Genomic DNA, 13,147 nt, shown 5'->3' with positions numbered 1-13,147 from the left:
TGGCGGATAACAATAGACTGCCAGCTAGAAGCAAAGGAGATGTACACTTGAAGGTATCTGTAGCTGGAAAGGTAGATACTGTTAAGGCAGAGGAAGTTTTGTATGTACCTGATGTTTCAACTAATCTGCTGTCTGTGAGTAGAATTGTCAAGCATGGCCACACTGTGTTGTTCTCTGATAAGGGTTGTTGCATTTATGATACTAACTGGGAGCTGGTGGCTACAGGCTCTTTAGTGAACAATATGTACAAGCTGGACCAATCTGAAGAAAGAGTCAATTGTACCAGATCGGTTTCTGGCAGTACTCTGTGGCACAGAAGGCTAGGTCATTTGAACCGATGGGGTATGAAACAGTTGCGGGATGGATCCGCGTCGGGGCTGAATTTTTCGAACGTGGACAGTGCTACATGTACTACTTGTGTAAAAGGCAAACAGCAAAGACTCCCATTCAAGCATCAAGGAACAAGGGCACTTGACACATTGCAGTTAGTGCATTCTGACATTTGTGGTCCAATGGAAGAGTTGTCGATTGGAGGTTCCCGCTATTTCTTCACTCTCATAGATGATTACTCTAGAAAGGTATTCGTCTATTTTTTAAAATCTAAAAGTGAAGTCACAGATACATTCAAGGATTTTCGATCCATGATTGAGAGACAAACAAATAAGCAAGTCAAAATATTGCGTACAGACAATGGGGGTGAATATGTCAACAGTGGACTATCGATGATCTTGAAGGAACTTGGAATCCAACATCAGACCACTTGCCCCTACACACCTGAGCAGAACGGTCTAGCAGAGCGACTGAACCGCACTCTTGTGGAGAAGGCACGTTGTTTGCTCATAGAGGCAGGGCTGGATTACTCTTTTTGGGCTGAAGCAGTGAACACAGCAGCTTACTTGCACAATCGTTCCCCTTCTAGAGTGTTAGCTGGAAAAACACCAGAGGAGGTCTGGAGTGGGCACAAGCCAGACTTGCGACATCTGCGAGTTTTTGGGTGCAAAGCCTTTGCACACGTTCCCAAGCAAAGACGTAGACGATTTAGTGAAAAGGGTGAAGAATGCATCTTTGTAGGCTACTGTGAGAACTCCAAAGGATATCGACTTCTCAAACAGGGAACTACAAGAGTTATCAAGAGTCGTGATGTAGTGTTCATTGAGAATGAAGGAATTCACAGAGTTCACAGTGAGGCTGAAAAGGATGTGTTTAAACCTATTCCAACTGCATCTCTCCAGTTAAAGGAAGACATTCCCATCATGGTACCAGATGATGTTGAAGACAATTCATGCCATGAAACAGATAGTTTGAATGAATTTAAGGGTTTTGAGGCTCAAGAAGGCTTCAGTCAAGTGGGAGACTGTGCAATTGAAGACTATGTATGTAGCGAGGAACGAATTAGTGATGATACACAAGATCAGCGGCTCCGACGTTCTGGTAGAGCCCAGAAACCAAAACAAATGAAGGACTTCATCATGTACAAGGTTAATGTTGACTCTGCTGATCCTCAGACTCTGGAGGAAGCTCTAGCATGCTCTGCGAGAAAACATTGGATTCATGCCATGAAGGAAGAAATTGACTCATTAAGACAGAATAACGCATGGGAAATCGTAAACCTACCAGCTGACAGAAAACCCATCGACTGCAAATGGGTATTCAAAACCAAAAGGAACACAGAAGGAGGAATAGAACGTTATAAGGCCAGGCTGGTTGCAAAGGGTTGTGCTCAAAAAAAAAAAATTGATTATGAAGAGACATTTGCTCCTGTAGTTCGTCACTCGTCAATAAGGATAATTTTAGCATTGGCTGCAAAGTATGACCTAGACATTGATCACATGGATGCTGTGACAGCCTTCCTACATGGAGATCTTTCGGAAGATATATATATGACTCAGCCAAAAGGTTTTGAAGAAGGTGAAGAGAAGGTTTGCAAACTTTCAAAGGCAATATATGGCCTTAAACAAGGTAGTCGAGCATGGAATCAGAAGCTAAATAGAGCTTTGGAAGAGATTGGGCTCTCTCGTTCAATGATAGATCAGTGTATATATTTTAAGGTAGAAAGTGGGAGCATCGTAATTGTAGCTGTCTATGTTGATGATTTACTCATTGCCTACAACAACAGCCAAACCAAAAATGCCATTAAAAATGGATTGATGGAGAGATTCAAGATGAAAGATTTGGGAGAGGTCAAATGCATTCTGGGAATAAGAGTTACACGGGACCGTACTGCAGGGAAGATCTGGATTGATCAAGAAGGTTATATCAAGGAGGTGCTGTCCAAGTTTAACTTGGAAGAATGCAATCCAGCAGTCTGCCCTAGTGACATCAACCAAAGGCTGTCGAAGAATATGGGATTGCAATCACAAGAATCTGAAGAGTTCAGCAACGTACCTTACCAAGAGGCTATTGGAAGTTTGATGTATGTTTATCAGGGAACCAGGCCCGATATTGGATTTGCATTAAATGCAGTTAGTAGATTCAGTAGTAACCCCTGTAAGGCTCACTGGGTGGCTGTAAAAAGAATCATGCGTTATTTGAAGGGTACAGCAGATGTCAAGCTTGAATTCAGTAGTAGTGAATCCAGTGACATTACAGGACATTGTGATGCAGACTGGGCAAATGATATCGATGATCGACGTTCCACTACTGGCTACGTTTTCACTTTGCAAGGAGGTGCCATTACCTGGAGTAGCAAGAAGCAGAGAACTGTAGCGCTGTCAACAGCAGAAGCCGAGTACATGGCACTCTCCGCAGCATGTCAAGATGTACTTTGGCTTAGAGGATTGATAGGCGAGTTAGACAATATTTGTTCACATGGAGCAATAAACATTTTGTGTGATAGTAAAAGTGCAATTGATTTGGCGACATCACCTGGTTATAGAGCAAGAACCAAGCACATTGACACAAAACATCATTTCATACGTCAGCTTGTAGAAGACAAGGTGATCAACGTGATTCATCAAGGTTCTGTTGGCATGATTGCTGATGTGCTGACCAAAGGCCTGCCAGTCACCAAACACCGTTTCTGTGTTCAAGGAATGGGACTCAAATCAGTGACCTAATACATTCACAAAGTATGTTCTAGTGGGAGTGTTGTGACTGAGAACAAACTTCATATATTATACATACATTGTTTACATTGTTTGCATGATGTTGATATCCATGACTTTCTTTGTCGGTTGTTTTTTTTCCATGGTGATAATATGTTTTGTTCGTATGAATTATGTACCATTAAAGAGTAAGTAAACTTGAGTTAACTAATTTGGTTCTATATCATTATACCTTGCTTTCACAATAAATATTACTGATTTTTTATAAAAGTATACTCCAGATAAACCAATGCTGGCACTAACTTTGTCATAAAATAAAAACCAACATTAAAATGGTGAAGGAAAAAAAGTACTAAAACAGATAAGTGGGAAGAATAAAATTATAAAAAATATATATATTTTTTTAGATTACTGAAAAAAATACTTAGTTTATTAGCTTTAACTATATTTTTGAACCTGTTAAATAATTTTTACTCAAAGCAAGTTTGGACTTTTTTTAATGTATTCCTTAGTTACATGAATGAATTAAAAAAAACTTTTGAGCAAACCATCATCAATATTAATATAAATTATGTACTACACATGTAGTATGCTATAAAACGTGTTAATGATAAAGCGCAACATACATGAACAATTATACAAGCATAAAAATTCTAAACAAAACATGTTAATAGTGTTAATACATACAAATTTGCATTAAGCACAATAAATATGAAATTTAAAATTTAATATGAATAACTTAAGAAAAATGTAGTCCCTAGAATTGTATTTATCATTAAACATTTCCCAATATGCTAAATATTTTTTTACTTGGGCCTTTATTTTGGTTACAGCAAGCTAAATATGATTAACCATGCTCCTGTCCAGTTAATAGATTGAATCAATAAACACGTAAAACTTGATGTGCTTAAAATATAAAATGTGACCATGTGTTAAGTAGATAGTTTAGTTAATCCTACATTATACAACAAAACTTACAAAATAAATTTTAATAGAATTTTAAAAATTAAAAGTTCCAGAAAGTTTCATTCAAAAAATAAAAACTGATTGGTGCAGAATTTTAAGGAATTATTCTGTACTAAAAAGAATTTAATGAAACCATTGGTTCAAGGTGCATAATTGAATGAATTGTTATCTGAAAACCAATGCAGTAAGTACTTATAAGTTAAAGAAAATTAAGTTTTTTTAAAATTGATTTGTAAGTGCCAAGTACATGCCCAAATTATGCCTTTAAAAGTTATTTGAGTAAGATGAGAGTGGTTAAAAGAAAAATATCACGAAAAAACAGTGTAAACGATGCCATGATCTGACAGTATCTTGCAGCAATAGTGCCGGCAACTCACCAGTAACATCTTGCTCGCATGGGATGGACACTCCCACCGAGTTGTTGGCAAAGCAAACGTATGTTCGAAAGTTCTCAATGTATGAGTCGAGCGTGAGGTGGCTTTGCAGGCCTTTCTTCTCGATGTTTTCCTCAATTGTATCGTTTTCATTTTTTATGCGCCACGTGAAGTCCACATCTGTCGGGTTGGCGTGAACTGTGCACACCAGCACCAATTTTCCTGCCATGTCTGTCTGCGATATAGCACACTCGGGTTTATCTGAAATAAAGAAGAATTGTGTAGATGTCAATAACACCCTTGCATCAAACTCTTAAGATTAACAAACAACCACTACAGTCAAAACTATTATTATTAAGAATTACCACTTAAAAATTTTTTTTAAATGCTGAAATAACTGAAAGATCTTGTTATCTTTTATTTTGATATATTGTGAAATGTAGAAGCATAACTGCATGCTTGGTAGAAACTTCTGATTCTTGAGGAATACATTTTCTTGGTAAAATTAAATATGATACATGGGTATTCAACAGGGTGTGAGTCTAAGAGAGAGGGGAAAGAGAAATTTGATCACGACTTACACTGGATAAAAGAACTTTTTTTGGGATGGGGGAGATGAGAAAAGTGGGAAGAACAGAAATTAAATTTCTGAACACATGCTTCTGGATAAATAGCTACTCAGAGACATAGCTATTAGCAAACGATTCATTACTGCTGAGATGTTTATTTAAAGATCTTTCAATAACTGCCACCATACTTGGCTGTAAAGAATTTCGCATAATGAGTGCGAACTCTGCAACAGGTGTACCTAGTTAAATGATTTTTAAAGTCTATTTTGCACTTTCACTTTCACCCATGAATTTTATTGAGGGAGAATATAAAATATTTCTAGCTGCACTACTATTCAAAACACTAGTAAAGTTGAATTTATTTCTAAGCATTATAATGTGAACTGAACTTGGGTACCATGAATATAAAGGTTTTTGAAATCTAGGTTTTTCAGGGGCTGTCACAAATTATGTCAGTGTTTCAAATCTCACAATCAATTTTAATACCTAAATCATTATAAGCAGGGAAAAAATTCAGTCATAAAGATAAAAAAAGAGATCAAATTAGACAATGTTAATAAATAATCGAAACTATTTCATTCCATTAAAAATACAACTTGTTGAATGAGCCATCTTGTTGCGCCATTTAATAAAATGCCCTTGGCAAGGAAACTTTCATTACAATATCTTAATTAAACTTAATTGCTTAAAACAGCTTAGTTATTTCAATTTTTATGAGATATCCCTGAAATTTTTTTTTGTAAAAATTTACCATGCTTTAAGACAAAAATTTTGCTCAAATCCTTTCAAAATATGGTGGTGGTAGTAGTAGTAGTTTCAAATGAATTGTGCTTATAACTAATTTAGTATTTTTCCAGCAGAAAAATTTGTATCAGACTGGTAGCTAAAAATAAATGAAGATATGTACAGTATACAGAAATGCTGTAATGGGTCACTTTTTATTTTTAATTTGTCACATGTCCACCAACAGCCAAGGGCTTTAGCGGTGGGCACGACACTTACAGATAAGGACACAAAATAGTCGCTGCGAGTATGTGAACACACATTTCAATTCTTCGATACCAAGAGCAGGCAAGCACAACCTAAAGTGTAACCATATCAGCAATTGGCATTTCATGGGAGTTAATATGTGTTATGATACAGTAACACAGTGAAAGGTTTTTTAATCTCAAATACTGTAATCTGGTACCAATCAAGTTGATCACGTTTAGATTTTTTCTAGTTGAATCTGTGTTGGCCTGGCCACTAGGTCATATTCTGCGCTGCATACATTTTTAGTTCCCTCAAAATTATATCAGTACTTTGGTTTTCATTACAGTACAGTGTTTCCTTTTTACACATTTCACTAATGCATTCCCGTAATGCTTTTTTAAGAAGACGACAGCTCGTCGTATTTGATCTTCTTTTTCTATAGAGAAGCTCAGGGGTGCTAATCTATGGGATTTGCGTGGGTTGTATCTGACACAAGTCATCTCTTTATACAGTGCTCGTATGTTGTACACTGACCATATTTTGGCCTATATGCATGCAATATGAAGAAAACTTTAAAATATAAAGTTTCCTATAGTTTTAAGGTTTACGTTTATCAGCCCTGTTTTCACAGTTACAATTTTGTAAACGTAAGCAGGCCCCCTTAGTGAGGGTCTTTTTAATTTCAGGTGGTCCGGGTGCCCTTGTCAACACCCCCTCCCTTTCCCCCAGAATCTACACCCATGGAGAAGCTTATTACAAATTAATTAATGGTTTTTGGTATTCCTGCTAAAACTATACTGACATTGGAAAAATTGCTAATCTGGCATGGCAGTGGTCGTCAAAATGCTGGATTAAAGATATTTCATAGATATTACTTTTGAAAAAAAAAAAGGTAACTTACACAGAACGTTGATAAATGTTTTGTCCGTTATGCGCCCGTGTCTGTTGAAAGCTTCGCATATGTAGTTCCCGCCATGATGCCTTTTCAATGGGAAGCCAAGGTTCAGTGCATTTCCTTTCATCGTGCTGTTCTCACCCTCCTTGTACCACTGGTACTGCGCTTCAGGATAGCCGTTCGCTGTGCACATCACCTTCTCGGGTACAGCATTTTCAATCACGTTGACCTGCAGCTTCGACACCGTGATGTTCTCTGGAGGATCTGTTCATCAGAAACAACATCTCACTTCACCAATGACGTTTTTTAATCTTTTACTTGATTTTACAAAAGTTTACCCTTTGATGCAGCTTAAATTTTGCTATCTAAACTTTTTATTGTAAAATTGAGTCTTCTATGCACTTCAGACAAACCTCCTTTATACAAAATTATATTTAGGGAAATCTTTTGATAATGAAACGTAACTCTTAAAAGAAAACATTTTAAGGTTACATTTCAATGATTAACACTGACTTGTCTTAAATCTCAAAATATTTTTGTGTTTTCATCTCAAACTGAGAAAATAATTCACTCACATTTGTAATAATAATAATACTTTCTATATTATAATTTGCTATTTCATGGAATTCTTTTTCCTCGTGGGCTAACAAGTCAAATATACACATTTCAGGTGATGATTACAAGAGTTGAGGATGTAGTTTTTAAATTTTGTGGAGGCAAGGATGAATGAATGTACTGCACATACAAATGAACATAAAGCCAAAAATCAAAAAGATTGATGTAGTAAATCAGGGTTTAAAAAAAAGGTAAAAACAAAACTTCTATAAAATTAAAAATATAATTTAATAACCATAAAGGTTATATGTAGTGTTATTTTCTCTGATAAATTGGCCCTCTTCCCATAATGATTGAATTAGAAATAATAATTCATTTTAATGTTTAAGTTTTTTGATATATCAATGCTTATTTTTTCATTAACATTAGTTTTGCAACTCTGTACTATTATAATATTTGTAATTAGTAATGCTGCCATTGTTACAAATATTGTTGGATTTATAATTTATTATTATTAATTATTAATATTAGGCCTATTAATTTATAATTTATTATGAAGTTTAATATACTTTTATCATGGGTAAGACATTTTAACAATTCACAATTGTGCCTGGCTAAGACAACTGTTCCTTGTACAAACATACAACACTCGAAAACACTCTTGACGACTGTTGCAGCTATTAGGGTATAAAATTAGTTTAATGATTATAATATCTTTCGATGATGTAATTTAAATAAAATAGTTTCAAATTAATTTCGCAATTTATTCTTATCAAAACTATACAATCACTGAGCCGCCGAGATAGTGCGACCTTCCACCCCATGGGCCTTCCCCCAGTTCTGTTACGTGTGTCTGTCTCTGTCCGCTTACCTACACCTCTGTCTCTTTCTAATTTTATACAGAATTATGGGATTCCCCAGTCATATATTCTGGGCTCATGTTTGCCTCTCTCTCTTACACAAGATACGATAAATTATCGTCTATTGGCGGCGCTGTGTCGCCGCATATCTGTCCTTTCAACAAAATACTGGCCTTTTTAAAACCACTATAAAACACATATGTGCAAAATTATTATTAAAAAAGTACATTTCAATGCAATGAAATACTGAAACACACACACAAATAATAGGCACCCAAGCCAGCAAAGTGAAAGTCAATACAATTATAGTCAAGGGGCTTTTCAAAATAAAATACTTAAACATTAAAATTCATTACAATAATATTGAAAATAATAAAACAAAAAAAAGAAAACTAGGCCAATACGACCTTGCAGCATATAAAAAGTTTATATACTGCAGTACTGAGAAAATAAATTTTTTTTTTAAATTTTTTATTGAGTTCTTGTAAAAGCTGGGAAGAGAAGGGTCTTGCAACGTTACAACATTATCACTATGCATTTGCAAAAAAAAAAGTGTAATCCTACTCATGGGGATTATAACTATTATTTTTCAATATGTAATTCAACAAAAATATCTCAAAATGATATGAAGTAACTGATTTTTTAAAATATTTATAAATACCCAAAATGAGATTTCAGTGTATGAGCACAGTAGTCTATTTTTATATATACAAATTGCATGTTTGTTCTAGCATAAAACAAACACTATGGAATAAATATTGATGAAACTTTTTGTCAGGTCTTGGACAAAATTAAATGAAAGGTGGTTACAAAATTCTACTCCTAAATGGGTTAACAAATATATCTCGCTAGCTAAATCAGCAAGAGGTATGATATTAGGATAAATTATAAAAAAGTACCAACTCCCTTTTACTTATTTTTACATTCCATTTGAACTGGGGTGAAAAAGGGGAAAATATTATTTTAAAATAAATATCATCATTGAAGCTAATTAAACAGGATGTATATTTGTAAATTATCACGTATCAGTGCTTTATTATTCTAAAATCAAGGTAGGCAAAACAGCCTGCTGTTAGCTGGTAATGAACATAGCGAAAGGCCGGGTTTATAATCTACACAAGGAATGTAACAATGGAACATGCAACCAATGCAAGAAAATGACAGTTGTTTATATAGCAAGTGTTATTTTATTCTAGAGAAAGTTTAACAAATATAAACATGATATAGGCCTGTTGCACATAAATTCTGCATTTTTTTTTATGTTTTGGATTATAGGTTGGATGAGGACTGTAGTGGATTACTTTTATTTTGTTACACCTTTAGCTATTTTTTATTTTAGTTCAAGTTTTTTATTTTAGTTCAAGGGATTATGGAGCTGAGTGAATTTTGGCAGGGTGGGGGGGGAGGATGTGATCAACCTCCCCACCCTTCCCCTAGGACCTCCAGACTTTTAGCATCTTTCGTTTGTTGCATAGTTAATATGCCTGGTCTTAAGCTGGACTCTCAATGATTAGACCCCCGTGAATTTCGCGGATTCATTTCATGTTATGCTAAAATTCAAATAATTATACCTTAGTGCTGCTTCTGTCATTGGTTCTCTGTTAATCTGGAGGACTGAGGGCCAATTAGAGCCCTCACTCATAGAAATGTCGAATCACAGGCCACCTAGTCGAGACGACTCACAAGTCAACAGCCAATGAACAGTTGGCATTTGCCCGAGTGTGTAGAGGATATTGGAGTCTATCCTGGAGGTCATTGAATCCGCGAAATTCACGGGTCTCTATCAATGATCCATCGCATCTGTCTGTCACCCGTCCGTCCGCCCTTCAACAAGCCAAATTATTTACAATGATCCACACACCTGTCATAATATTTCTCTACTTGGATGCTGCCAACAATCTTATATTTTTTAATGAAATTTCACATGTAAAGGTTTACCAGTTGGATGATCATGTTCACTAAGCACTTATAAAAGTTATAAATGATTGAACAGTATGTAAAATACTTATTTTAATATATTTTCAAGTACCGTGCATTATTAAGTACTTTTATGTCTCAGGCAATTTTTGTTTCAGACATCAAACTCAAAACATATTCATAGGAAAGTTAAAAACATAACAAGGAAGCGGCTTAACCAATATACAAACTAAAAAAAAAAAAAATTAAAAATAAATATACAATTGTCTTTCAGATATTGTTGAGGTCAGGGGCGCAACAATAGGGGGAGGGCAAGGGTATTATGCCCTCCTTCTGAAACCTTGAAGTGGGGGCAAACGGGGGCAAAGAAAGTGCTGTGTAATCAATTTTTTGATAATAAAACTGCTTAAAAGCACCATTTTCCACCTTGAAATACAAATTTTCCCGGAGGAGGACCCCCCCAAACCCCCGCTTCAATAGGAGGGATCGATGATTCTTTATAAATAGGTATATTGCCCCCCCTTTGGAAATTTAGTTGTTGCGCCTCTGGTTGAGGTTATAACTTCATTCGTCCGTCCGTCGAAAGTTAATTGTTGGCAAGGGTGTGTCCATGGTAACTCACGTTACGGTTTGACAATTAATTTGAAGTACCTATATTGTGTTATTATTCTCATTCTAAGACAAGGAAAATGTAAGAAATGTAAGAAAAAATCCATTTTGTATTTATAAACAATATCCTCAATTTTCATGTACTTACTTCTGATTAATATTGCACTTAACTCACGTTACATAAAAGGGACATAACATTCTCAAATTATATCTCCGATGCCAATTTTCTGCTAATATGGTCAGTTTAAAAATTAAATGCTATTTATCCTGCCAAATATACAGTTACAAATTTCAATCAGTAAAGTTACAGAATAATATATAATACCTCAATTGTCAAAATGACAATGTAAGCATTAACATGTTGGTAACTCACGTTACGGTAACTACTTAACGTTACATTTTGTCTACATATCAATTTTGGACTTAAAACTTTAAAGCACAAATAAAACAACCGAAAAATTAATTAAAGGTGCTTTGTCAATGCATTAGGCCTACTGTATAAACGAGTTGGTATTGTGTTACTACAACTTATGTATTAAAAATTTCTATTTTCTATCATATCTGTATGCACAGTCTAATCATTAGAAAGAACTACTTTTCTTTAATGTTAATATTTTTCTTGAATTTGTAATGCATCCGCTTTCCTCGCATGACAATTTCTGGACAATGTAAAACTTTGACAATTTGATATTCTTTAACAAAAGTGATGTCTTCTTCATCAATCTTAAAAACTTGCTTGCTGTTGTTGACACTCTTAAGGACATTATCTTGACATCATTCTGCTCATCGATTTTGCTTTGACATATTGCCACATATCGAAACTTAATATGCGAGTTTTTCTCTTCACTGCATTCAACAAGAATAAAACTTCCATTTGTTATTGCAACTTTTGAGATGGAACCCACCGGTTCCACATCATCATCAGATGAGTTATCTTCACTGTCATATATAAGGTTATAAACCGGAACTCTGTGATTTTTTTTCAGAGTTTGAAGGAAAACTAGAAATTGACTGTGAAATTTTGTTTGTGAGGTCATAGGTCTTCAAGCATTTCTTTTCCCAAATGATGCAATGTGCTTTCGTAATTCCTGGAACAGAGTCAGCCTCCTCAAATATGCTTTTCACGTCCAGTAGCTTATTCAGCGAATCAATTTCGTCAACAGACATGTGCAATACAGTGACATTACTGACTTCCTTCGCTAAGCTGCAAAAATCAGAAGCATTATAAATAACACCTTTTCCACTCAACACTGCCTGTCGAACTTGCCTTTTAACAGATCCTCCAATACCGTCTACCGGTCCCTTACCATGTGATGTTGCAAAATAATTCCACATGATTTTCTTCTTGTGTCTCTTTTCAAGAGGCTTCAAGCTGGCAGCAATAAATTTATTCTTGAATTGAGAACTTGGTCCATCTGACCATACTCTGACTTCGCTTACTTCTGTGGGAATCTCATCAAAAATTCTGGACATGTAGGCAAAAATGGTATCTTTTGAATGATTTAAATTATCAGAAACAATAACAATAGGGTTCTGCTTTCCTTCATAGCACAGACTACAAGTGAACAAAGATACTTGTGGCTGGTTCCAATGATAACCTTGTATTTCCTGTTGGGCAATGCAAGTGTAATTTTCTGAGAAGTCTACCTGTACCAGTGCCATTTTCTAGTTGTGGTGTGGAGAGGCAGTCTTAGATTGGTCAATTCGATAACTATTAGTTTGTTCCCTTTTCGTGTATGAATGTTTTAGAAATTCATTACAAATAGTGTTGATATATGCTACGAGTGTTTCTGCGCGGTCATCCTCTACAACCTTGTGTAGACCTTCTGGGAGCTCTTTCCAAACATGCCACTTGACATCACATGATGCACCATTCTCCTCTAACAGTTTTGCCATACACTTATGGAGCTTATTTTTACAGTCTTCACAATTACTGTGAGGTTGACAGAGATATTTATCCCAGAAATTTTGAGTGTACTTGGGAAAGCAAGGAAGAGTATAATGCAAGGCATTTATAGCCAAAATGAAATTTTCGTGGTATTTGCATAAACAAACGTTGTGTGGCAACCTACTGGAATATTTTACATGTTTAGGTCGCAGTTCGCTAAATTTGCTTTTACCAATTATAGTCTCTCTATTATCTTCGCAAAACAAAGCATGAGTTTCACGAATTAATGAGAAAAGGTGTCGAGTTTGGAGCTTTTGTTTAGAACCATCACTATGCTTTACTGTTGTTACATCTTTCAGACCAGGGGCTAGTCTACTAATGTCATCACGTTCATAAAACTCAATGACTTTACTAATAGTATCTGAACTTAAAGCCAATGAATTTGTGTGCTTAGTTTGATTAATATCGTTGATGCCTGAGATGGATTCAAACAATTTT

At 35.3% G+C, this 13,147-nt stretch overlaps 1 protein-coding gene across 1 annotated transcript in view; it reads right to left on the bottom strand.

The window, feature by feature from the left end:
* Positions 1-13,147, bottom strand: part of LOC134546245 (hemicentin-1) — a 505,078-nt gene that overhangs the window by 74,691 nt on the left and 417,240 nt on the right. The window contains exons 12-13 of the mRNA XM_063388969.1: positions 6,827-7,084; positions 4,388-4,645 (exon numbers count right to left, since the gene is read on the bottom strand). Coding sequence (XP_063245039.1) covers positions 4,388-4,645; positions 6,827-7,084 — 516 coding nt within the window. The remainder of the gene's footprint in view (positions 1-4,387; positions 4,646-6,826; positions 7,085-13,147) is intronic.

Source organism: Bacillus rossius, chromosome 1, assembly GCF_032445375.1.
Source record: "Bacillus rossius redtenbacheri isolate Brsri chromosome 1, Brsri_v3, whole genome shotgun sequence".
Taxonomy (NCBI): domain Eukaryota; kingdom Metazoa; phylum Arthropoda; class Insecta; order Phasmatodea; family Bacillidae; genus Bacillus; species Bacillus rossius.
The sequence above is the reverse complement of the archived record's forward strand: the minus strand, read 5'-3'. Positions and strand labels throughout refer to the sequence as shown.